We start from the raw sequence: 27,286 nt of genomic DNA on the forward strand, positions 1-27,286 counted from the left end.
CAAGACGTGCCACGACAATGACAGGCGGCATATGGATACCCACACCCCACAGGACGGGAGGGCCGGCGCTGACACTGACACGAGAAGCCGTTCGGGGCGGCACCCGCAGCAATGCAAGCAAGCAGATGGCGAGGTGGCAGTGGCGTACGCGGAGACGGCGGGGAGGGCACTCGGCGGGCGGAACGGGCAGCGGGAGGATGGCGGTGGTTGGAGCTGGTTGGAGCGGGGTACGAGAAGGCGTCGGGGGTGCATGGCTGGTGATCGATGACGACTGCTGCTGGCGCGTAACAGGCGTAGGGGCAGCCGCTCCTCGCCATGTCTTCCGAGGGCGAGTGTGCGTGTGCGTGTGCGTGTGCGTGTGCGTGTGAGTGTGGGTGTGAGTATGTGCAGATGCAGCCACCCTGGCCCCCTCGCAAGACCCGAGGAGAAGGAGAAGAAGGCGAACAAGCAAGCATTGGGGCGCATTGCTGCTGTTCCCCTCACGCTCCGGCAGACCGAGGCGTGTTGATCCGGGCGCGGTGCGGCTAGATCACTTCGGGCCACGCTACTCTATTCTTGGTATCGCGCACACTGCCACTGCTGCCTGGTGCATTACATAAGCACCCGCTAGCCCTGGTCTTCGCCCATCTCCTCCGCCCCCCTGGCGCTTGGCCAAAGCTGCCAGCCATTGACGCGCCGCAGCCTTCGTCTTCGCTCCTCTCTACTCCACCGCAACACGAGGGTCCACTGTCCGCCATGCTCACGCCACAATATGGATGAAGTCAAATTTTCTAGCTTGTAGCAGCCTCACCGTCACCGTTGCAACATCGTGCATCGCGCCTGCCCTTGACGCCGACAACATGGCCCGCCGCCTCGTGCCGCCGCGCAACCATCCATCCATCCATCTATCCATCCATCAGCGCGTTGCTTTTCCGTGTTGAGACACTTGGACTCGGGCCGCTCTCCTTTTGGTGCATCTGGCTTTCCCAGAAGAAAAGGGCCTCTTAGTACACCATTCATAGGCTGCCACTGCCTGCTGCCACCACCCTTCGCGACAGCTCAAGCCGCCGATCTTCCCCCTCCCATACATGTCTATGGCCACACGCTGGTCTTTGCAGCTAGCGTCTCCTCTGCTCGACGACGACACCTGCTTGTATGCCTGCAAGTGCCGGTTGTTTGGCCTCGCATACCTTGCCTTGGGCGTCCAAGTGGCTTGGGATTGACGAAAATACCTAGCAGACATTTGATTCCCAGCTGCGCAGCCTGGCGTAGGGGCGCCTCGGAGGTGCTAGGCCATGCGGGCGTCACACTACTTTTCCAATGCATGCAAGAGGGAATTGCAATGTTCAAAAGAACTTTCCGAACTGGGCTGAACACCTCAGGCTATTGCATATTTTCCGTCATTGACATCTCGACGTGAATGCTTCTGCTCTCTACTAATTGTTTTCTTGGGCTCTGCTGTCGCCATTGTGAGCATTCTTGTGCCTTGCACACTCCCCCCTCTCCCCCCACGCCTTTTGCGGTAAGCAATTATAGTTACAGACCACTAACCCACAGAACTATCTCACAACTTTGGACTGGCTGAGGTACATTGGTCATTTCGCTCCTCACCAGGGTGCAGCCTAGTCATCCCAATCGCGCGTTCACACTTCCCTACCAGCAATGGCTTCCAATGCGAACAATCACATGGAGCAATGTCTCCAATCCATCTGGGCTCATGTCCTTAACCTGCCACATGTTCCTCTCGACCAATCTTTCCTCTCTCTAGGCGGAGACTCTATTTCCGCAATGCAAGTCGTTGGTCAGTGCCGAAAGGACGGCATGAGCCTTGGCGTTCAAGAGGTTCTACGAAGCCGGTCCATCGCCCAGCTGGCAACTGCGGTCAAAGACGTCGAGAGCTCGTCTTACGACCACCAGGAATACTTTGATGAAGAATTTGACCTCTCGCCCATTCAATCGCTCTACTTCCAACGACCAAACACAGATGGCCACTTCAACCAATCTTTCTATCTACGAGTAGCTCGCAAAACCAGCCAAAACGAATTTCATGCTGCAGTCAAACAGCTCGTCACGCGACACTCCATGCTACGCGCGCGATTTTCTTATTCCGCCCAACGAGGATGGCAACAGCGTCTCACAAGTATGACACCCCACGTCACACTGCTCCTGTTACACTGCTTGCCTGCCCCGGGCCCTCCACTCATTCGATTTCCCGCTCTCTCTCTTTGTGTACGACTGACTGTTTTGCAGATGACATCGATGGCTCATATCGGTTCCGTCATTTAGCTGTAACCTCTCAAGCCACAATTGACGCCTCCATCGCGGACACGCAGCAATGTCTTGATCATGCTGCAGGTCCATTATTCGGTGCAGACTTTTTTGACTACGGTACCCAGCAATTTGCGTTCCTCACTGGTCACCATCTGGTTGTTGACTTGGTCACGTGGCGATTGCTGTTGGAAGAGCTCGAAGAAATCTTGAAGGGCGGACAGCTCCTTGCCCCTGCACTTCCATTCCAGAAATGGGCGGAACTGCAACAAGAGCATGCCGAGTCTCTAGAGCTCAGTGAGCTTCTTCCCGAAGTACAGGTTCCTCCCTTGGACTTCTCTTACTGGGGCATCCGGCATCAGGATAACACCTATGGCAATGCCAGCCATGCCAGCTTCGAACTCGACAACGATCTCAGCTTGGCATTTCTCACTACCTGTCACAGTGCCTACAGTACAGAGCCGGTTGAAGTCTTACTTGCATCATTAATTCAGTCTTGGTCTCAAGTTTTCACAGATCGCCCGATACCTGCTATATTCAATGAAGGCCATGGTCGCGAGCCGTGGGACTCCACTATCGATATCACGCGGACAGTAGGATGGTTTACCGCACTATCACCTATTCTTGTAACACCATCCGATAAACCTACCGACACTGTCCGTAAGACCAAGGATTTCAAACGCCGGATTCCCGGAAACGGTCGGCCATATTTTGCTCGGCGCTGTCTTACACAAGATGGTCGTGAAAATTTCAAATCGCACTGGCCAATGGAAATCCTATTTAACTATCTTGGTCAATACCAGGTACGTTGATCTATATCCTATCGATCATTCACATTTGACTGATGGATTTGATAGCAACTCGAGAGGGCAGATGCACTTCTGCAACCCCTAGGTACCATGGCCGGTGAGACTGGCAAGGCTGGCGGTACCTCTGACTTTGGCCACCGTACTTGCAGATGGGGTCTTTTTGAGATCTCCGCCTTCGTGTTCAAAGGCCGTCTTAAAGTTGCGTTTACTTTCAATCGGGACATGTCCCATCAAGCGCAGATTCTGAGATGGATCTCCGAATGTGAGGCAACGATTTCAAACATGATTCGTGGTCTCAATGCACTGGATCCAAAGCCGACTCTCAGCGACTTTCCCCTACTCCCCCTGACCGAAGCAAGCTTCGAATCAATTCTTGATAGGCTTTCAACAATGGGCATCCCGGATACTGATATTGAGGATATATACCCTTGCTCCAGTATGCAAGAAGGTCTCTTGTTATCACAGACCAAAGACTCGGGATTCTATGCTGCGGCCACCCTTCATGAAGTCGTCACACCGACGCCGCATATGTCCTGTCAGATCGTGGCTGGGGCTTGGCAACAAGTTGTGAACCGTCACCCTGCGTTGCGAACCATCTTCATGGAGAATGTGGGCGTCAAGGGTCTGTACAACCAGATCGTCCTCAAACAAATCGAAGCCAACATCGTCTACCTCGAGGCAACCAATGAGCAGGATGCCGTAAAGCCCATCGAAAACCAACGGTCAATACCTTATAATTACGGGCGGTGTCCAAATCACCGCTTCACCATCTGCACCACAGCCGATCAAAGAACCTTCTGCTCTCTAGACATCAGTCACGCGATCATGGATGGACATTCCATGAGCTTACTGATCAGCGAACTGCGGACAGCATGTGAGGGACAGCTTTTGCTTGACAGTACCCCGCTCAGCGCGTACATCTCATGGCTTGGCCGCCAACCCGAAGAAGCCAGCCTTGATTTTTGGAAATCTTACCTGCATGGTAGCGAGATCTCTTCCTTCCCAGCACTGGATGACGGCCAGGGCCATCTTGTGGAAAAAGATCTCGTGACCATTCGCATGGATTTGACTAGCATCAGCTTGACCGACTTACAGAACTTCTGCAACGCCAACGGAATCACACTGTCGAACGTCTTCCACACAGCATGGGCGCTCACACTCAGTTGTTATATCGGAAGCAAGGATGTCTCCTTTGGCTATCTCACATCTGCGCGAGATTCGGAAGAGATTGAAGGCGTCGAGAGTATCGTTGGGCCACTGATCAATACCCTTGTATGCCGGGTCAACTTGTCAGATGCCTCACGATGTCTTCTCGATATTTTGCAGGACGTCCAGAGGGATTACATGGAGGCGCTTCCCCATCGCCACACAGCTTTGGCTGATGTGCAACACGCTCTCCAGTTATCGGGTGGAAACCTGTTCAACACTGCGCTCTCCTATCGTCGCTTGCCTCAAGAGCATACGGCTGATAGTTCAGGTGTCATTTTGCACCAAGTTCGCCCTATTTATGATCCTACCGAGTAAGTCCTAGCTAGCACGGCAACCACCCTTAACAAGACGGCCGGGACTGAGACTTATTGACATCATCCGCAGATATCCCGTCAGTATCAATATTGAAGTCGGCGAAGAGACCGCGGCAGTTGACCTCGACTATTGGACAGACCACCTCACTGCTATCCAAGCGACCAACGTTGCCAACACCTTTTTCCGAGCTCTCGAGAACATCTTTTCCAATGCCAAGCGGCCATTGTTCGCATTGGACCATTTAAGCACACAGCATGTCCAACAAATCTGCGATTGGAACATCATGCCAGCAACTATCAACGAGTGTGTACACGAAGTGTTTGCTCACTGGGCTGTAAGGCAACCAGAGGCCCCAGCAATATGCGCACATGACGGAGAATATACCTATGCCGAGCTCGACCGTGTGACTGATCGGTTGGCGCATCACCTTGTCCGGCTAGGTGTTGGGCCTGAGGTATTCGTCCCTACGTGCTTTGATAAAAGCTTGTTCGCCGTTGTCGCTATGCTTGCTGTTCTCAAGGCAGGCGGGGCTGCAGTTCCTCTTGACGCTACGCATCCCGCAACCGCGCTACAAACGCGTCTTGAGGATGCTGGAGCAAGCCTAGCCATGACAACAGCGGCACGCGCGGCAAAGTTTGAAGGGCTTGTAAATGAGGTTATCGTTGTAGACGACTTGTTTTTGCAGAGCCTCCCAGCAGTTCATGGTCCCGCCTGCACGAGTGTCCAGCCTCACAATCCGGTGTTCGTGATCTTCACCAGCGGGAGCACCGGACGACCAAAGGGCGTCGTCCTGGAACACGCAGCTATCGTTACCAGTGCGGAAGCTCATGGCTCAAAGATCGGGCTTGGTCAGAACTCACGCATGCTTCAGTTCGCTTCTTACACATTCGACAACTCACTGGAGGAGATGTTCACTACCCTACAGAGAGGAGGTTGTGTATGCATCCCCTCAGAGGCTGATCGTGTAAACGATCTTCCTGGTGCCATTGCTAGGCTTAATGTCAACATGATGGACCTTACGCCGACGGTAGCTGCATTGCTTCGCCCAGAAGAGGTTCCCACAGTAAAACGCATGTGTCTTGGTGCGGAGCCACTGACCAAAGCATTGGTTGAATTGTGGAGTCAGCATGTTGTGCTCATGGGTCAGTATGGGCCCAGCGAAGCGTCAATAAACTCGGCTTTCAAGGATTTCAGTGATGGTCGTGGTGAAGCCACCAATATAGGCAAAGCTGTCGGCTGCGTCACATGGATTGTGGATCCAGAAAACCGCAATCGCTTGATGCCAATTGGGTGCAAAGGAGAGTTGCTACTCGAAGGTCCGATTCTCAGCCGCGGCTATCTCAATGACATCGAGAAGACACAGGCAGCCTTCATCATAGACCCAGAATGGGCTTGCGCTAAAGGGCCGACCGGGCGCCGGCTCTATTGCACTGGAGACCTGGTCCAGTACACGTCGGACGGCGAGATGATGTATCTGGGTAGGAAAGACTCACAGGTCAAGCTGCACGGGCAGCGCATTGAGCTAGGCGAGATTGAGCACCATCTCAAGCTCAATCTTTCAGCCGGTGCTAAGTCGGCTGTGGAACTGGTGAATTTTAACGACAGCATTGGCAGCAAGGCGCTAGTAGCATTCTTGTGCCTCTCGGATGGAGACGAGGTTGCAGCAATCAGCGACATGACAGAGTCACTTCGGGTGGTGGCTAAGGAGGTTGAAATGGCGCTTGCCAATGCGCTCCCTGTCTATTACGTTCCCTCTGTTTTTATGCCAGTCACGCGCATGCCAATGACGACCTCAGGAAAGCTAGACCGCAAGGTGCTGCGGGCTCTCGCAGCGGCCGTCTCCGAGTCCCAGCTAGCATCCTTCCGCCTGGCAGGCAAAAGCGGCCGTGCGCCCCAAGGTCATGCCGAACTCACGTTGGCGCGTTTATGGGCTTCAGTTCTGAAACTGAATGGGGGAACAGGTGCTGTTGGCGCTGAAGACTCCTTTTTCCGGCTCGGCGGTGATTCAATCAGCGCAATGAAACTAGTGACCGCAGCTCGCAAGGATGGAGTCTTGCTGAATGTGGCCAATGTCTTTTCACATCCGAAACTGATGGACCTAGCCGCCACGGCCATTGTATCTTCTTCGGAAGAGGTTCGAGAAATCATTACCGACGTTCTCCCATTTGAGATGCTTGCAGCAGGCAATCGCCAGAAAATCCTTGAGCTGGCCGCGTCTGAGTGTGGTGTTCCCTCGAACTCCATTGAAGACATCTATCCATGCAGCAAACTTCAGGAGGGTCTTATAATGCTGACTAACAAGGACCCTGGAACTTATGTGATCCAGCCAGTATACAGCTTGCCAACAGATATCGATCTATCTCGCTTCAAGGCGGCCTGGAAGGCTGTAGTGGCAACTGAAGCCATCCTTCGTACACGTATCGTCTACTCTGAACAGTATGGTTTCATTCAGGTTGTTATACGGGAAGAGCTCCCTTGGCATTCTCTCTCTAACATCCAGGATGTCAATGAAAGTACCAGAAGACTCCCCGCCAAGAATGGTGCCCCTCTTACCACCTTTACGCTTGTAGGAGAAACGACCGCACAATCATTCTTTGTCTGGACCGTTCATCACGCTATATACGACGGCTGGAGCTGGAAATCTCTGTTCGAAAAAGTAGAAAAGCACTATCGCAACGATGGACAAGACATCCCGCCTGTTGTACCCTACTCACGCTTTGTCAAGTATCTCTGTTCGTTGGATCAAAGGGAATCTGACAATTTCTGGCTCTCACAACTCGACAACATCACGACTACTCAATTTCCTCAGTTGCCATCTCCAGATCACCACGTCCAGACAAATGGTCAGCTGCTCCGACGTTTACAGTTTACGCGGAATGCGGACCTGGAAGTCACGGTCCCGTCTATGATCCGCGCCGCCTGGGGCCTTCTCCTTGCCATATATTCTGGATCAGACGATGTAGTATGGGTGGAGACCAATAGTGGACGGGAAGCTGCCGTTCCAGGGATCGAGGCTATTATCGGTCCTACCATCACGACTGCACCCGTACGATTGCGGCTCAACCGTAGCTTGACTGTTCACGAATATCTGAAAGAGACTCAGCGCCAGTCAACGCAATCGCTGCCGTACCAGTTCGCGGGCCTACAGCACATCCGCAAACTGAGCTCTGAGACGGCCATTGCCTGCGAGGCCCAGAGCTTTCTCGGTATTGAGGCTGCCGATGAAAACGACACCAACAGCTCACTCTGGCATATGGAGAGTAGTAACACTGTTGGTACGGATTTCATCAACTATGCATTCATCTTCAACTGCAAAGTTGGCCCACATGATATCAGCGTGGAATCCTTGTTTGACGATCGCGTCGTAGACAGATGGCTCGTTGAGCGCATCGCCCAACAATTCGAATTTCTCATGGGTCAGCTCAATGCCAGCAGCAGCATCAACAAGAAGCTTGACAATGTCGAGCTACTGAATCCGTCCGACCAAGGTTTACTTCATACATGGAACAGTCAGCCTGTGGATATCATCTCTAGATGTATTCATAAAGTCATCGAGGAGGATCAGATTGCTCAGAGGCCCACTGCACCTGCAGTTGATGCCTGGGATACTGGTGTCATGACTTACAAAGAACTCGATGAGCGAGCTACTGCACTTGCGTATCGATTGACAGCCTTGGGTGTCAAGCGGAAACAGTTCATACCGATTTGCTTCGACAAGTCTGGCTGGACTATTGTTGCCATACTTGCGGTTCTCAAAGCAGGCGCAGCCTTTGTACCTCTGGACTTTGAGTCTCCAGTTCTTCGACTTCGCGAGATCATAGGCGATGTAGGCGCGGAATTGCTCTTATGTGCGCCGCAGTATGAAGAGCTCTGTGAGTCGATCCCATGCAAAGCCCAGGTTGTAGACAGAGAGACGACCATCTCCAACAAGAAACCCATGTTGCCCCTGCCTTTAGTTCACTTCAATGACCCCGCCTACGCATTCTATACCTCCGGATCGACTGGCAAGCCAAAAGGAGCCGTTGTAAACCACGTCCATTGGGTCACAAGTTCAACGGCGTTCGCCCCAGGCTGGAAGATATCAGAAGCATCGAGGATACTTCAGTTTGCTTCTTACACGTTTGATGCATGCTTAATCGAGATCTTCACTACGCTCATGAACGGTGGCACTGTGTGTGTCCCAGATCAAGCTTCTCGAACGAACGACCTCGTAGGCGCCATCAACAAGTTCAATGTGAACTGGGCTGCCTTGACACCATCAGTCGTCCGCACAATGACCCCATCGCAAGTACCGCACCTGGAAACCCTATTTTTGGTTGGTGAGGCCATGTCTCAGCAAGATCTTACCACTTGGGCTGATAAGGTCACACTCGGAAACGGTTATGGGCCAACTGAGTGTGCATGTGTTGCGACATGCAACATCATGACACCCCACACAAGACCAAACAACCTGGGCAAGGTCATCACCGCTAGAGGTTGGGTTGTTTCGAGAAACAACCACCATTCTCTTGCACCTGTCGGAGCCGTCGGCGAGCTGTTACTGGAAGGAGGGGCCGTTGGTGCTGGATATCTCAATAACCCAGAGAAAACAGCGGAGGCATTCCTTAAGGATGTGAAGTGGCCTGCAGGTCTACTGTACAGTCAGGATCCTGCACCCATACGGGTTTACAAGACCGGAGACTTGGTGAAGTACAATGAAGATGGTACCATGCTGTATCTCGGCCGTAAGGACTTCCAGGCTAAGGTTCGGGGTCAGCGCTTGGAACTTTCTGAAGTCGAGCATAAGCTCCTGGATGACCACATGGTACAGAGCGCCTTTGCCTCGGTCCCTACAAAGGGACCTTGTGCCAAACGACTAGTCGCAATCATCACACTGCAAAACGTTCTAGCTGGTCTGTCGAGTGGTCCAAACCCACTGCAGATTTTGCCCCAAGAAACCGCATCGCTTAGCGTCGCCAACATCAGGGACAGCCTTTGCGAACGCTTGCCGGCATACATGATACCGTCATTGTGGGTGGCTATCGATCGCTTTCCTTTGATGCCTTCAGGGAAACTAGACCGAAGACGTGCATTGCAGTGGCTAGAGGAAATTGATCAAGCAACATACCGAATGATCTCAACCATGGGTGTGGACGATGCAGAAGTCAACAGTGGAAGCTCTGTAGAGTGCAAACTCCAAGAGATCTTTGCGAAAACACTGAACCTTCCGACCAGCGACATCCGGCTCAATCAGTCATTCTTACATCTCGGTGGAGACTCAATTGCGGCTATGCAGGTCTCGTCGCAATGTCGGGCACAAGGCATGCCCATCAGCGTCAAAGATATCATCTGTGCAAAGTCCATCACTGCATTGGCCTCTATGGTTGATCTTTCTCAAGTTGCCGAACCTCTACCCGAGGTTGCAGAATACTCTTTGCCGTTTGGTCTCTCACCCATCCAGAAGGTGTTTTTTGAAACTGTGGGCGATTCCTACAACCATTTCAACCAGGCCGAAACCTTGAAACTTTCCCGGCATGTTGATGAGAAGGAGCTTCGAACTGCTCTAGTAGCTCTGGTCAAGATTCATCCTATGCTTCGCGGACGGTTCACTAGGAATGAGATCGGTATCTGGAAGCAGCGAATCGAACAAAGCGTCGATAACTCGTTCAGGTTACGACATCACCGGGTGCAAAGATTGGGCGATTCTGCCTTGCAGGCTGCATTTGACGAGAGCCAGGCCAGCTTGGACATTACGAATGGGCCTACATTCGCGATCGATCTTTTTGAAGCTGAGGATAATTTTTCTCAGGTACTGACGCTGGTCGCTCACCACCTGGTCATTGATATTGTCTCATGGGGTATTCTTCTTGAAGATCTCCAGGGACTGTTGAATGGGATTCAGCCTCCGCCTCAGAGCTTGCCTTACCATACTTGGTTGCAGCAACAATTCCTTCAGGTGAAACAAGAAAATGTTGGAAGTATATTCCCTGCTGTCGATGTTCCACCAGCCAGATTTGACTACTGGGGCATGGAAGGACGACCAAACCTCAACGGTGACTCAATTGGTGAGGAGGTACAACTGTCGACCCGGGATACACTGCTCCTTCTTGGGGCTCAAGATGCTTTGGAGACCGAAATTGTAGACATACTTGTTGCGGCGCTCTTTGAGTCTTTCCGGAGCACGTTCCCTGACAGGTCTACAATCTCAATACACAATGAAGGTCATGGTAGAGAAACGTTCAATTCTCGCCAGGATCTGTCACGTACAATTGGCTGGTTCTCGACCGCAACGCCCATCTTTCTGCCAGTACCTTTGGACGAGAAGACTGATATTGTTAGCACGATTCAATGGGTCAGGGACTTCAGGCTCCGAACTTCGGACAAGGGACGACCGTACTTTGCCTACAGAAATCTGACTGACGAGGGCAAGATTCGGTTTGCAAGCCACTGGCCCGCCGAGGTCTTGTTCAACTATGTCGGAAAGCTGCAACATCAAGATCGCAAGAGCGGGATATTCAATGCCTTGACTGAGTTGAATTCACTGGAGATCGGAGATCAGACCCCTCGTCTTGCCCTGTTCGATGTGACTGCTTCCGTCTCCAAGGGAGCTATCAAGATCGCGTTTGAATGGAACCGTAACATGTAAGCCATTTCCCCTTCTCAATTTTTCTTCACACATGAAAAATTCCGCTGGCTTTTTTATGTTCAGCATGCTGACTGATGTTTGTTTGATAGGAACCGACAAGAAGAGATAAGCTCATGGGTTAGCCAATGTCGCCAGACTCTTGTTGATGCTATCGATGAACTGTTGCAAGTTCGGCAAGAACAAAGCCTCAAGAATATTCGCGGTCTGCCACTGATTTACAATGGGATTGACCGGATCACAAAAGCTCTTCCTACGGACGTAACTCTCCCGGATGTCGAGGATATCTACCCGACATCCCCGATGCAGCAAGGTCTACTTTTCACACAATCCAAGAACCCAGATCTCTACACATATCAGACGATTTGCCAGGTGAAATCGACGGACAACAGCCCTGTGGACCCTCGCGGGCTTGCTGAGGCATGGCAGGTGGTTGTCCATCGTCACCAAGCCCTGCGTACTATTTTCATTGATAGTCTTGCTAGAAATGGCTCCAAAGATCAGATTGTTATCAAGGAGAAGGCTGGGAAAGTGCAGTTCCTCGCTGGTTGCGACGATCAACGGGTTGCGAGTGTGCTACACGAGCAAGCTCCCATCGACTGCCGCGAGGCTGCCCCACCGCACAGGATGACCATTGCTCAAACTAAGGCTGGAAAAGTTTGGATGAAGCTCGAGATTAGCCACGTAATCAACGACGGCACTTCGGTGTCCAACATGCTGGTCGATCTTGCTCGTGCCTATGCGAAAAAGCTGTCGAGAGCTGATACTGGCCCTCTCTATTCCGATTACATCGAATATGTCCTCTCGACCCCTAGGGATGCCGACATCGCTTACTGGAAGAACTACCTTGCGGGAATTGAGCCATGCTTCTTCCCGACCTTGAATGATGGTAAACCTCTCGACCGTAAGCCAGCTTCAGTCGTTGTGGAGCTGCGTCAGGTTGATCCAGTCCATGCCTTCTGTAGGCAAAATGGTGTTACTCTTTCCAATGTCCTTCAACTCGTCTGGGCTTTGACTCTACACTGTAAGCATCTCCATTCTATACTCTCTCTCGTGCTGGTTCTTGGTGTTGGCCTTTTCGGTTCGTCCGACTGGCAAAATATGATGTATTTTCTCCTCGCTAACTCAAGTCTCTTATAGGCTACGTCGGCGCTTCTGATGTGTCGTTTGGTTTGGTAGCATCAGGTCGCGACATACCTGTGAACAACATTGAGTCCGCTGTGGGGTGCTTCATTACGATGCTTTGCGCTCGTTTGGTGTTCTCAGATACTACTACCATTGCCGAACTCCTGCAGTCCCTTCAAGCAAGCTCTACGGATGCATTGTCTCATCAGAACTGCTCTCTCGCCGATGTTCAGCATGAGCTGCAACTCCCTGCTCTATTCAACACCGCTTTTACTTTCCAACGCCGGAGTTTGTCTCGCGATCCTGACCAGATGGCTCTTGTGTACGACGATATGGAAGCCGACGACGCTGGCGAGTACATCGTCACCGTCAATGCGGATGTCACAGACGACAGCATCATTGTGGACTTTGGCTATTCCAAAGACAAGATTATTCCTACTCAAGCTCAAAACATGGCCGATACATATGAAAAGATCCTGCAGGTCATCGTGGGAAATTCTGCTAGCGAGCTCACTGTCGGAAACGTAGACGCGTCCACGGATGGCAGCCTCCGTCAGATCTTGGGATGGAACTCGGAACTTCCGCCCCCCATCAACCGCTGCGTACACAGAGTCATCCACGATCAAGCTCTCACAAGGCCACGCATGACTAAAGCAGTCGAGGGATGGGATGGCTCATTCACCTACCAAGAGTTTGACCGGATCACCGACCAGCTGGCCGCTCATCTCCAGTCGATTGGCATCAAGACCGAGACATTCGTTCCTATTCTGTTTGAGAAATCTTCGTGGGCTATCATCAGTATGATCGCGATCATGAAAGCAGGCGGAGCATACGTGCCTCTCGATCCAAAGCATCCACAATCACGTCTCCGCGAACTGATAGGCGACGTTGGTGCAGAAATTGTCCTGTGCTCCCGTCAATACCAACCCAAAGCGGCGGAAGTGGCTAAGACTCCGATGATTGTTGATCAGCGATCAATAAAGAAACTAGCTCTGCCAGCATCTAGCGAGTCACTTGCTGCATCAACCCCAGACAATGCGGCATACTGCTTGTTCACATCTGGTACCACTGGAAAGCCAAAGGGAACCATCATTTCTCACCGGGCCTTCTGCACCAGTGCAGCTGCCTTTACGCGTCGCATGAACATCAATGCCACGTCGCGAACCTTCCAGTTTGCTTCGTACACGTTTGATGCTAGTTGTATTGAGATCCTCTCTGCATTGACAGTGGGTGCTACAGTCTGTGTACCGTCAGAGGATGACAGAATGAACAATCTGGCTGGCGCGATTCGTAAACTGAAAGCCAATTGGTCGCTCCTCACTCCCTCTGTTCTAGGTACTGTTGAGCCAGATCGCGTTCCTTGCTTGAAGACTTTGGTGTCTGGAGGAGAGGCGCTCCCAGGACATATTCTCAAGAAATGGGGTGCCAGTACATGTTTCATCAATGGTAAGGATTTCACATTTTGCGTTGTAATCGAAATACTAACATGAAATAGCATATGGGCCGACTGAGTGTTCAGTCGTAGCCGCCACTGCCTACAAGTCCACATTGGATCACAAATTGATTGCGTCCGAACCCGGCACTATCGGTACCGGAAGTGGATGTCGGTTGTGGATTGTTCACCCAAGAAATCACGACAAGCTCATGCCCGTCGGCACAGTGGGTGAACTAGTGATCGAAGGGCCTACCGTGGCCCGCGGATATCTGAACGAGGAAGAAAAGACTAGAAAAGCCTTCATCACTGATCCTGCATGGGTATCAACTATCGCTGCGCGAGTCGGCACATTCGAAGCTGTCCGTATGTACAAGACAGGTGACTTGGTCCGCTACAACAGCGATGGTTCCGTGAGCTATGTTGGACGCAAGGATACACAAATCAAGCTCAATGGACAGCGAGTTGAGCTGGGCGAAATCGAGTATCATGTTGCTCAGAACCTCCCAGAGAACGTTCAGTCAGCCGTGGAGCTGATTGCACCATCAAACCGGAGCACAGCAAAGGCTTTGGCAGTGTTCTTCGCCATAGCTCAACCTTCTACGGCTGATGAAGAAGACTCTGAACCGCCTGCATCGGCTGATGCAGCCTCTGAAGAGCTGCTTCTTCCACTGGACGACGAGCTGCGCGACATATGCAAGAACGCGGAAAATGGCCTCGCCGGATCATTGCCCACATACATGATACCCTCCATCTTTGTACCAGTCAAGAAGATGCCATGGACGTCAGCTGGAAAACTGGACCGCAATCGCTTGCGAGGATCAGTGCAAGATCTCACCCGTGACGCATTGGCCATGTACCGACTGAGCAGCATGGCAAACAAGAAACAGCCCACCACGGATGTAGAAAAGAAGATTCTCAGAGCTGTCTGTACAGTGCTCAATCTCCCTGCTTCTTCAGTTGGTATTGATGACAGCTTCATCGTAAGTTTGAACCCTGTTCTGACTAGTATTCGAAGTTGCTAACCCAGTACAGCGTCTTGGTGGTGATTCAATATCATCTATACGCCTTATTGCAATGCTGCAAACCGAGCAGCTGGAGCTATCATTCGTCGACATTTTCAAGTCTCCCAAGCTCGCCAACCTGGCCAAGATTGCCAAACGTACTGGTTCTGCTGGTCAAGAAGAAAAGGCCATAGAACCATTTGAGCTGCTTCGAGAGCCTGTTAAAAAATCGGATGTACTAGCTCAGGCTGCGCAACAATGCCATCTGGCTGAAGTGCATGTACAAGATGCGTATCCGACAAGTCCGCTCCAAGATGCGCTCATCACGCTCTCCATCAAGCAGCCTGGAGCATACGTTGCGCAGCATGTCTTAGCACTTCCTCATTCTGTGGACATAAATAAGTTCAAGGCGGCATGGGAAAAGGCTGTTGGTGAAATCGACATCCTTCGCACGCGCATCATTCAGTTGCCATCTGGGGATTTCATGCAGGTGGTGCTCAAAGAAGACCGGATTGAATGGCACGAGGCCCAGTCGCTTCAGGAAGCTCAGGCCGAGGTGTTCCAGATTCCATCGCACCTTGGTGACCGCCTTGCAGCCTACACACTTGTCAGCGTCAAGCCCAAGCAGAGGTACCTTGTCTGGACATTGCATCATGCTCTTTACGACGGCTGGAGTATCTACCTGATGCTACAACGTGTACAGCAAATCTACATGAAGGGTGCATCGACGATGCTGCAGACCCCTTACGCTCGATTCGTAAAATACCTGTCAAATAGGGACCACAGTATTTCAAAGGGATATTGGAAGGAGACTCTGACCGGGTCTGATGCGTACCAATTTCCTCGAGCATCACACGTCAACACGAAGAGCACACTGAACGGACAGACACTTCAGCACCATGTAAAGCTCGCGCCTCATAAACACGTTGACATTACGCCAAGCAACGTTGTTCGCGCAGCCTGGGCTCTAGTTCTTGCAGCCTATACGAACAGCAGCGATGTTGTCTTTGGAGAGACACTTGCAGGGAGAGACGTCGCAGTAAGTGGCATCATGGATGCTTGTGGCCCAGTTTTGACGACCGTTCCAACACGAGTGAGGGTCGATAGTGGCGCCACCGTGCGTGACTTTCTTCAAGCAATCGCCTCCAGAGTGACTGAACGGATACCACATCAACACTACGGCATCTCTGCCATCAAGGCGATAGGTGGAGAAGTGGCAGCCGCATGCGACTTCCAGAATCTCCTCGTTGTTCAAACAGAAAACGAAGCACTGAACGACTCAGTGTGGTCCGTGTACGACAACGGCAACCAAAGCAACTTCTTCACATACCCTCTTGTGATTGAATGTAAGCTAGGTGCATCGACCACAGAGATCCTATTCCACTTTGATGCGGACATTATCTCCTCTTGGAATGTTCAGCGTCTCGCCTACCAGTTTGAGTCTGTGTTACACCAACTCCAGACGGTGGCTCGCGTCAACCAAATCACCGTTTTCAGTGAGCAAGACAAGCAGCTTATTGGAAGATGGAATTCCAACGAACCTGCACTGATTGAAGATACTGTACCCACGCTTTTCCTGAGGAAAGCTGCATCTCAACCTGACGCGACGGCAATTGCAGCACACGACGGCGAGCTTACGTATGCTGAACTCAGCACGTATGCATCCAAGTTGGGTAAAGAACTTGTCAAACTTGGTGCTGGTCCCGAGGATCTCATTCCAATCTGCCTAGATAAGGACCGTTGGACTGCCGTCGCCATCATGGGTGTCCTCCTATCTGGTGCTGGCTATGTGCCTCTGTCTCCAGAGCATCCAGTCTCACGACATCAGCAGATCATCCATGCTTGCAAGCCGTCCATCCTGCTTTGCTCACCGTCGTACACATCCCGATTTGAAGGCATGGTGAAGCACGTCTTTGGTATTGCTGAGACTTCACTAAGACTTCTACCTGCCTGCCCACTTCCACTTCCGCAATATGCCAAGAGCAATAATACTTGCTATGTTATCTTTACCTCTGGTAGTACAGGCGTACCAAAGGGAGTGGTCATAGAGCACAGGAATGTGACTTCCAGCTCAGCTGCCATCTGCGAGGCACTCCACATCACACCGTCTTCCCGAGTTTTCCAATTCTGTGCACTGGTTTTCGATGTCTCTGTTGCTGAGATTCTCTCTACGCTACTCATTGGAGCCACAGTCTGTATGCCGTCCGATCAGCAACGCACCACGGATCTGGCGTCAACAATCACCTCACTGAGGGCCGACTGGGCTTTCTTGACTCCAGCAGTGGCCAACGTACTTGAAGGCCCCGATTTCGTACCTACTCTCAAAACATTGACTGTTGGAGGCGATGCAATGACTGCTGAAGTCATCAACAAATGGGCATCTAGGGTTAAACTGCAAAATGGCTATGGTCCAACCGAGGGCACCATCTTCGCTGTCACGAACGATCAGGTTTCTGTTCAGCGCGACGTCTCTAACATCGGGCGTGCCCTCAAGACCGGACGCGCATGGCTGACAAACCCCAACAATCCCGATCAGCTTGCCCCAGTTGGAGGGACAGCCGAGCTGTGCCTGGAAGGAGCACATCTGGCACGGGAGTACATGAACGACCCTGAGAAGACTGCAGAGACTTTCATCGAAAATCCTACATTTCTCAAAGAATTCTCTAGTGTTGCTAGAACCCGTATCTATCGCACCGGAGACCTTGTTCACTATGCGCCCGATGGGTCGATTCTCTACATCGGACGAAGAGACAACCAGATCAAACTCGCTGGGCAACGTATGGAGCTTGGCGAGGTCGAATCCAATCTCCAGGCCGATGGCACCATTTCTCAAGTTGTTGTACAGCTACCCAAGGCCGGCCCTTGTGCTAAGAAACTCACGGCTGTCATAAGCTTCTCCGGTAGTACTATGGCGCATGCGAAATCTGAGTGGAACACGCCACTTTTCGATACAGATACCCTGTCATTGATTAACCACGCAAAGGAAAGGCTGGTGGAGCTAGTTCCCCCGTACATGGTGCCTATCATCTGGATAGCTGTTCCTCGCATTCCCTCCCTGGCATCAGCCAAATTTGACAAAAAGCAAGTGAGCTCATGGCTGGAGAATCTAGAAGATGCCATGTATCAGAAGATTGTGCAAGCAGAACTCGCTGCGGATGTAGGTGAAATCAATAGCGATGCCGTTACTGTCCTTCGTCGGATCTGGGCCAAGACATTGGACGTCTCGATAGAAGACGTTAAACCAAATCGGTCGTGGTTGTGTAAGTACTCCGGTTTCTAAATTTTTCTACTTCAGCTTACTAATTGTTCCTAGCATTGGGAGGTGATTCAATAACGGCGATGAAGTTGATCGCTAAATGCAGAGCTGAGGGTATTCAAATCACACTGAACCAGGTCCTCCGAGCCAAGTCGCTCGCGCATCTTGCCGAGAGTGTGAAATTCACAGCTACCCTGCACCACGATGAAGAACAACTGGACAAGCCCTTCAATTTGTCGCCTGTTCAGCGATTCTACTTCGAAACTGCCGGCAATGAGCAAAATACGCACTTCAATCAGTCATCCACGTTGCGTCTCTCTAGGCACATTGAGCCAGCCGCTTTGAAGCATGCTCTTGACGAAATTGCTGCATGCCATGCAATGCTGCGTGCTCGATTCTTCAAGAACGCTTCGGGAGAGTGGCAACAGCTCGTTGGGCCGGTTGCGAATTCATACAACTTTGAGGTTCATCGCGTATCGACTGCGTCATCTGCTATCTCTGTCGTGTCGGACACTCAAAAGAGCCTCGATATCCGAACAGGCCCAGTCTTTGCCGTTAACCTATTTGACATTCAAGGCGAGCAGATACTTTTCATGGCGGCCCACCATCTTGTCATCGATCTCGTCAGCTGGGGCATGATTACACAAGATCTCGAGGACCTTCTCGCATCTGGAAACCCGGCCACGAAGCCACATAAAGGACTGTCTTTCCAGGCCTGGTGTGAGAGACAACAGGCAAACGCATTGGACACAGTTCAACAGCTGTCTGTGCGAAAGCAGCCACTTGTTGTGGAACCAGCAAATCTCGCTTTCTGGGGTATGGACACTCGACCCAACATCTACGGCGACGTTGAAAGAGACGACTTCAGTGTCTCCAGAGGTGTCACTGCTATGGCTCTTCAAAATCATCATGTTTTCAAAACTGACCTCGTCGACATCTTCCTCACGGCAATTGTTCATTCCTTTTCCCGTGTCTTCATCAACCGCAAGGTTCCAACCATCTTTAATGAGTCTCACGGTCGTCAGGTTTGGGATACAAGCAACATCGACCTTTCTCGGACAGTAGGCTGGTTTACAACGATGTATCCAGTGACTATCCCGATTGGTGAGGATGAAGATGAAGTTCTTCACACTCTCCGACAAGTCAAGGATACACGTGCAAAGATCCCAGACAACGGAAGACCTTACTTCGCACACCGCTTCATAACAGAACATGGGAAGCAGCACTTTGCGAACCATGCGCCAATGGAAGTCCTGTTCAATTACCTCGGCCATCAAGGGCGATCTAGCGCTGGAAAGTCTTTGCTACAGCCTACGCAGTTTGAGGGCGATGACGGAGACGAGACTTCGGATGTTGGCGTAAAAACCACTCGCATGGCGCTATTCGAGATTTCCGCGCTCATTTCTGACGAGGAGATCCAGTTCAGCTTCATGTACAACCGCCATTCGAAGAACCAGAAAGGGATTCGCAGATGGATGGCCGAATGCCAGCGTACTCTGGAAGAAATCGCGACTGAGCTAGCTAAGACGGAAAAGCCGCAGCCAACAATGGCAGACTTTCCTCTTCTGCCTCTGGAGTCATACAGTCGCCTTGATCGCGTACTTAAGACTCTTCCGAAAGCCGGTATTCCGTCATTTGATCTTGTCGAGGACATGTATCCCTGTTCGCCAATCCAAGAGGGAATGATACTAGGTCAAATCAAGTCACCCGGATCATCCTGGTCCACGATGATCTTTGAAGTCAAGGCCAGGCGAGGCGCAGTCGACCCCAAGAAAATCGTCGCTGGATGGAGGCAGGTCGTTGCTCGCCATCCAGCTTTGCGCACCGTTTTCGTGGACAGTGTTTGCAAGGGCGGCGTGTTCGATCAGGTTGTGCTCAAGGATCCAGACTCTGGTGTCGTTATATGCTCATGCAGTGACGCTGAGTTGACTGCGATGCTGAAGTCAATCAAGCACAGCTCTCTCAACGGCAAGAAGAAACCTGCTCTTCCACATCAAGCTGCTGTCATTCAGACTAGCTCAGGACGAGTTGTTGTCAAGATCATTGTTAACCACGCCATAATTGACGGAGGCTCGCTCGCAGTCATTGAAAATGATCTTCAGGAAGCATACGAAGGGCGTCTTTCAGGTGAAGGACCACTTTACAGCGACTACATCAAGTACCTTCGTGAACTTCCTAGCGATGAGGCTATCACGTACTGGAAAGCCAAACTTCGTGGCGTTGGCCCATGCTATTTCCCAACCACGGCTCGGGGTACCGGTCAAAAACGACAGCTCAAGTCATTCGATATGCGGTTCACTCGCTTTAGCGAGCTTCACGATCTCGCAGAGAGCCACAACGTCACATTCGCCAACATTTTCCTAACAGCTTGGGCGCTGGTACTGCGCTCTTACACCAAGTCATCCGACATTTGCTATGGTTATCTTACGTCTGGCAGAGACGTACCTATTCAAAATGTCGAGAGCGCTGTCGGTGCATTTCTCAACATGCTGGTTTCGCGTGTCAAGATGAGCTCGTCCTCTCAACTGCTACACGTCATTGAAAGAGTACAGTTAGACTTCATTGAATCGACTGAACACCAACATTGCTCTCTCGCTCAATTCCAACACGACTTAGGATTATCTGGAAAGTCTCTCTTCAATACTGCTGTCTCGATTCAGAAACGTTCCGGCCTCGATGAAGAGACAGGGTCGACTTCGGGTATCGAGTTTGAGCAGTTGGATGGCCATGATCCAAGTGAATTCGCCATCACAGTCAATATTGACGCTACAAGGAATGATGAGGGCGTGCGATTCACTTACTGGAGTGATGCAGTCACAGACGTGGAGGTGAAGAACGTCTCGGCTCTTATGTCGACAATCTTGATTCAAGCTTTATCCAACGCCAACCAGACGATTGGAGAGTTGGATGCTGTCTTAAATGGAAAGTCCAAGGTCCAAGGTCGTCCCACGCCTCCAATGCTACGGCCGTCCATTCTTCGATCTGGGTCAAGCATTTCTACCAAGTCAATCTCTCCGCCTGCTACGCCTCGAATCAACTTTCCAGATCTCAACCCAACGGTGCCTTCATCAGCTGAGGCGCCCGATTGGAGCAACCTCATTCGATCAATTGTCAGCGAGATGGTTCCTCAGATTGTCAGTCAAATCATAACTCAGAATAAACTTCCTGCGGAGACAACGTCCACTACGATCAATCAAATGACTAGTCAGATGACGGATATGCTGAGCAGGAAAGCATCTATGTCGCACCGTGCTGGCAACAGCGTTGATATTCCTAGTATACCAATGGGTTCTACCCGACCAGAATCTGTCGTCTCTCGCCGCATGAGCATTGTTAGCACATCGGAAAGCCGTATTCAAACGGCTGCCGATATGGTCGCTCACATTGGCACCTTTGCCACTGACAATTCAGCCAAAGTTGCTCCGGACTTTGTGGAGAAGAAGCTTCTCAGCTTGTGGAGTGAACTGCTAGAGATGGTTGAAGACACGATCGAGGAAGATCACAGCTTCTTCCAGCTGGGAGGTGATAGCATCATCGCTATGCGTCTAGTTGGCGCTGCAAGAGAAGAGGGATTGTCAATGACCGTTGCTGATGTATTCAGGAACCCAACATTCGCGGACATGGCTCGGGTGGTACGCGTCGCTGGTGAAGTCATCGACGAAGTCATGTCACGGGCTGGCGGCGAGTCAGTGGCTGACGGAGATGTTGGAGAACCATCGAAGCACCGACACACCGGATCACGTGGAAGAGCTGCATCCATCTGGAGCGACATCAACTCCATTGCTTCCGAATTCAGGATCGATCAGAAAAGCATAGCTCCTGAGGATCCGTCGGCTCCGGCTGAACCTGAAGTTACGAAGAACGACACAGTGTTCAACAAATGGCAAGGCTTCTCAAGCATCCAAGAACGGCCATCGACGCCACGAAAAGTCTCATACAAGGTGACAGTGCCGCCTCAGACTGTTCATGAGGGTGTCGAGAGCTCCAACCACAAGTCGGTGTCACTTCTCGGCGATCCAAATGTTGACAGTGTTATCTCGAAAGTGCACGTTTTCAAGGGCGGCATCTCTGATGTTTTCCCTGTGACGGATTTCCAAGCCCTCGCCATCACGGGCTCCATCATGGAATCGAAATGGATGCTCAACTACTTCTACATGGACGGGCAAGGACCACTCGACCTCCGCAAACTAAAGCGAGCTGCTTACCGCACAGTGCAGGCCTTCGACATCTTGCGCACTGTGTTTGTCCCCTATGGCGATCGCTTCCTGCAGGTCGTTTTGCGGAAGCTCCAACCCGAGTTCATGTATGAGCAGACCGATGATGATCTCGACACTTTCACGAGAGGCTTGCAACAAAGAGATCGCGAGATGGGTCCACGGATTGGCGAGGCCTTCATCCAATTTGTTGTTGCAAAGCAGAAGCAAACGGGCAACCATCGTATCTTTATGCGACTTTCGCATGCTCAGTACGATGGCGTTTGCATGTCAAAGATCCTCACTGCGCTCCAGGATGGCTACAACGGTCTTCCAGTCTCTTCTGCCCCAAGCTTTGGCAACTTTGTTCGAGAGACTGCCAAAACGGTGACTGGAGCCCACGAACACTGGAGAGAAGTCCTGCGTGGCTCCAAGATGACCGAGATTGTCAATCACTTCGGTCCAAGCTATCAACGCGCAGCTGGCCGCTCCATCACACTAGAGGGAAAGGTTACGGCGCCCTCGCTGAAGCGCTTCGACATCACTAGCGCCACCGTTGCCAAGGCAGCCTGGGCATCCACTCTCGCTCGTATCGCTAGCAAGGCTGATGTTGTTTTTGGTCATGTCATCTCTGGTCGCAATGGCAGTGTTGCCAATATCGAAAACATTGTCGGACCCTGCTTGAACATGGTGCCTGTTCGCGTCGTCTACCGACCAGATTGGACAGTGCTTGACCTGCTTCGCAACATTCAAGAGCAGCAGATCTTGAATATGCCGTTTGAAGCTCTCGGATTCCGCGAGATTACTCGTCACTGCACGGAGTGGCCTGACTGGACCAACTTCTCGAGCATCTTGCAACACGACCAGAATGCCCAAGCTACTCATCAGGTTATGCAACTAGGTGGCATCGAGTACACTGTCAGCGCTCTGGGTTCTCAAGAAGACTTTGCAGATCTATCCATACATACCATCTCACGACCTAACAATGAGATGGAAGTTCGCTTGACGTATGCCCCGAACAGTACGATCACTGCCGATTTCGCACAAAACGTTTTCGACATGCTTTGCGCCAACATCATCGCATTCTCTCAAGACCCGCGCGATCTTTTGCCATCGCCTTCCGAGCTCAGCTCCCAAAAGCCATCAACCATCAACCCTGAGAGGGTGCGCAAGAAATCTGCCGAGAAGCAGCCTATGGGTCTACCATCAGACACTGGTCTTTCTCGCGACGAAACCAACTCTGTTGCCGAGACACTGCGCGCAGCGTGGGAGCAGATCCTGCATGACGAGAATGGCCTGCCAGCACCCATCGAACTCAACTCAGACTTCTTCCAGCTTGGCGGCGACATCATGGGCCTAGCGCAAGTCGCCTCCATCCTTGATCAAGATGGACTCAAAGTCCGAGTCGAAGACCTTCTCGACAAGTCCGTCTTCTTCGATCAAATTTACATTCTCGCGGCAGAGCGAAAGAAGCAGATTGCGATTGAGTCGCAGAACCCCTGGGGTGAACGGATGAGATCGAAAGTTGAGGAGAAGCCCAAGGAGAAGAGAGGCAGCAGTGCATTGGGCATGTTTGCAAAGAAGATTGGGTTCAAGAGGAAGGACAGTTCAAAGGAAATGAAGGCACCGTGATGAGCATGATGCAATGTTGAAATGGTTTGAGAGGTTTTGTTCACTTGGGATTTTACCAAACTGGCGGCGTCACAAGGCTGTCTTGTCACACTCGTTTCCACTCTTTCCCTTTGTCTGGCGTTACAAATTGTCTTATTTGGGAATAAATAACGGGAGATGCATGGTTTTCATTCATTTTACTTCACTATCGTCTCTCCAGCTAGGCACTCCAATCTCATAGTTGAAATATTTCTTCAATCATAACCTATCGTACTACAACACTCGATAGCGAGATTCGCAAATAAGCTAGGACCTATTGGTAATCACTTACCCTTCACCAAACCTCTTGACATCTTCAACGTCCCTTTGCCCCTTCGTCATCCCCTTCACTCTCAGAACTCACCTGCTCACTCCCCGCCTCGCTATCCGTATCCCGCCCAGACTCCGCACCTACCATAGTACCCTGTCCTTCTTCGTCATCCTCATCTTCATCCATCTCCTCAAACTCCTCGCTCCCGCACACCATGCACCCGAAGCTCTCCGCCAGCCACGTAAACGTCTCCGTGCTGCAGACGCTGCATGTTGCAACATCCATTGTAGGATTGGGGTAGACATTATAATAAGACATGTTCTTTCCCCTGTACCTTTTACTGTACTTTCCTAGTGTAAGCCTGAGTATCTGTGTGTGTATATGTGCGAGAAGGTAAGCTGGGCTTTATCTGTGTCTTTGTGTTCTGTGCTGTTCTAGTAAGATGGTTGTTATGTTCTTTGTTGTACGGGGAAATATGTGGGGGATGAAGAGGGGATATAGATATACGAGAGATGCCTTTGTTGGAATGAGGGCTCTGTGAGAATGCGGGTGGGCTGTGGTTTAACAGTGCATTCACATGGGGTGTTTGAGTCAGACATTGTATAGTCACGGAGGTGGAGAATACGAGCGCTATACTACCTTTAGTATGTGCTCGTCTGTTTTTTACATCTTAATATTGATATTTTATCATATTTATAGATATCTTAGTATATTATTCAATGTTTTACTACATTTATTAATCTTCTCTTGTGCTATTGTATTGCTATCTAACCTTTTAATTCAATGTAGATATTTAAATATCTCATACGTTTATTATTAGAAGTAAACTATTTTGTATAGCTGAAAGAGATTGGAGAGCTATAAATAAAGCTTATCTACCTTTGTTTTATCCAAGATCTAGAACAGGGAAAACGAGATAATTCTTCGTAGTTATAATGTCTGCTTCCAGCTCGATACTACTTAAGGAGAGGCACAGCCTAGGCCTCTACAATTGGTATATTCTAGGGAGCAATTTTAAATCCTAAACGTGGATATCCAATTTCAGTATCGCATCGGGATTTGGCAGAGCTCACAGAGTAAACATTTCTACTAGTGCAACTACCATAATCATTACACTATAACCTTATAGAGGAGCCTACCGCCTAGGAACCATCAGCTGCCTACTCGCCAAAGTCTAATATAAATACATAGCAATGTTATGCAAAATACATGATCAAAAGTGATCTGGTATCCACAGTCTGGGCTAAATGGTTCACTGACAATACCTCCTATTCTCTCTGAGCATGGGCCCGAGCCACTACTGGTTGCGGGTGCCTAGTTCCTAGAAACAAAGATCTCGTTTACCATATTACCGCCTTAGCTGTAGTACTTTGCATGCGCTCCCCAACTGCTTGCGCGCGTTCAAAGACGTCTCTACAATATCCGTCAATATACATAGTAATTAGCCGTTTAGAACAGTGCTCACTCTTACCATATTGATGTATACTTATAGGGTTGCATTAGCAGCGCGTATAACAACAAGAATAGGAAGCATTTCAGACATTGTTGGAATATCATTATTTTTGGATAGAGCGGATGATATGCGGTGAGAAGGAATCTCATCAAGGTGAAATTTTGTCCATCGTACATACATACATTCCTAGACCGTCTATTCCAAGGAGGAGTATGGAAATTGGCGCTTACCATTGATAGAACAAAACCGAGATTTTGGAAGACATGGCTCTCGAAAATACTCCTATGTACCGTGCATCACGATGTACCACCTCAACATATATATATGGTAATTTACTTTTCGTTGGTACGTTGCTATTAATGTGAATTGGGAAATTAATCTTGAAATAGTATATTACTCTACTCACAAAAAATGAAAAATTTAGCAATTGTCCGTTGGTAGAACGAGAAGGAAAGTCTTTTCAGGTAGAGCTATGCTCTTACACCACTATAGTATTATTGTAGATCTTGAATCGTGATACAAGAAGATCAAGCTACGCTTCACTACCCTCCTGTCCCTGTTCTTCATCACCAGGCTTATGTCCATGCCCTTCAATATCCTCCATGTCCTCATCCTTGCCAGGCCACAGCACCTCCCTCTGCAAGACGCCCTTCACATTGAGTATGGCAACCCAAATCCACAAGATGACAAGTATGATAGTCATGGCGCTGCAGACACCCTTGATCCCCGGGCTTTCCAACGCATTGGCAATGTAGATCAGTGCAATCGTCATGCCGGCGTTTGGGAAAATGAAGCCCCAGTGGTTAAGGGTGAAATGCGACTCTTTAGCGCTGATGATGATGCTGACGGTGGCGATAGCGCTGAACCAGAATGAAATCAGCCACAGGAATATCCCAACAATCACTCCAATGGCTTTAAATGCGTCGCCAACAGGGAAAGAGGTGATGCCGAGTAGATTCTCAGGTACGTGTTTCGGAGCCTGCATACCGAGCGCAACGAAGGCATTGGCTGTGTAGGCAGCTGGGCCAACGGCCACGTACATGCCTGGTCGCTTCGGAATCTCGGGAAGATTGCTGTTGACCAGGCGGGTAAAGTACAGCGTAAGCATCAGGAATGCAATGGTCCAGCCCAAGCCCTGGAATGTGACGCTGCCAATGAATATTTTGAAGCCAGCGTCGGGTGGCTGGCTCTTGAGCAGAGTGCTGCCGAGAACCCCGAGAATCAAGAAGGGATAGATTGGTAATATCCACGAGGGCATGGCGTCGGCGACGGGAAGATGCCTTCGGTCAAAGATAACGTGATATTGGAAGACGCCGACCAGGATCACAACCGCGGCATAAAGCCAGTAGAGTACTTCCAGTGCTTTGACGAGCCATGGCCCAGTTGAAGGAACGCCATACAACTCCATGCAGTAGATGATGAGCGCAATACTGACAAAGTAGGCGCCGAAAAAGAAGCTCTCATATGGATGGTGTAAGCTGAGTTTGAGAGACCCGCGATTGTGTATGAAGCGGTAGGAAATACACGCAGTGAATGTCAGGAAGAGAACGATGTCCAGGATATAGAATATCTTTCCAATTGTCTTCAACCCACTGAAGCTATACGGCTGTTGCCCCAGGAGCGTCGCGATGGCGCCAGTAGACATTGTGCATTCGAACCACGACCAGGTAAAATGGTCCAGACGCTTCTTCCAAGGGAGA

At 50.6% G+C, this 27,286-nt stretch overlaps 2 protein-coding genes across 2 annotated transcripts; one reads left to right on the plus strand and one right to left on the minus strand.

The window, feature by feature from the left end:
- Nucleotides 1-1,641: 1,641 nt before the first annotated feature.
- SETTUDRAFT_179280 (uncharacterized protein) lies at nt 1,642-24,083 on the plus strand (the record flags this gene model as incomplete). Its single annotated transcript, XM_008029003.1, has 9 exons — nt 1,642-2,119; nt 2,230-3,050; nt 3,105-4,576; nt 4,650-11,201; nt 11,295-12,226; nt 12,343-13,773; nt 13,823-14,742; nt 14,795-18,023; nt 18,077-24,083. 9 exons carry the CDS (start codon nt 1,642-1,644, stop codon nt 23,842-23,844), a joined length of 21,603 nt encoding a protein of 7,200 aa, XP_008027194.1. The 3' UTR covers nt 23,845-24,083.
- Nucleotides 24,084-26,118: 2,035 nt separating this feature from the next.
- SETTUDRAFT_90930 (uncharacterized protein) lies at nt 26,119-27,231 on the minus strand (the record flags this gene model as incomplete). Its single annotated transcript, XM_008029004.1, has 1 exon — nt 26,119-27,231. One exon carries the CDS (start codon nt 27,229-27,231, stop codon nt 26,119-26,121), a length of 1,113 nt encoding a protein of 370 aa, XP_008027195.1.
- Between the last annotated feature and the right edge of the window lie 55 nt (nt 27,232-27,286).

Source organism: Exserohilum turcica (genome assembly GCF_000359705.1).
Source record: "Exserohilum turcica Et28A unplaced genomic scaffold SETTUscaffold_3, whole genome shotgun sequence".
Taxonomy (NCBI): domain Eukaryota; kingdom Fungi; phylum Ascomycota; class Dothideomycetes; order Pleosporales; family Pleosporaceae; genus Exserohilum; species Exserohilum turcicum.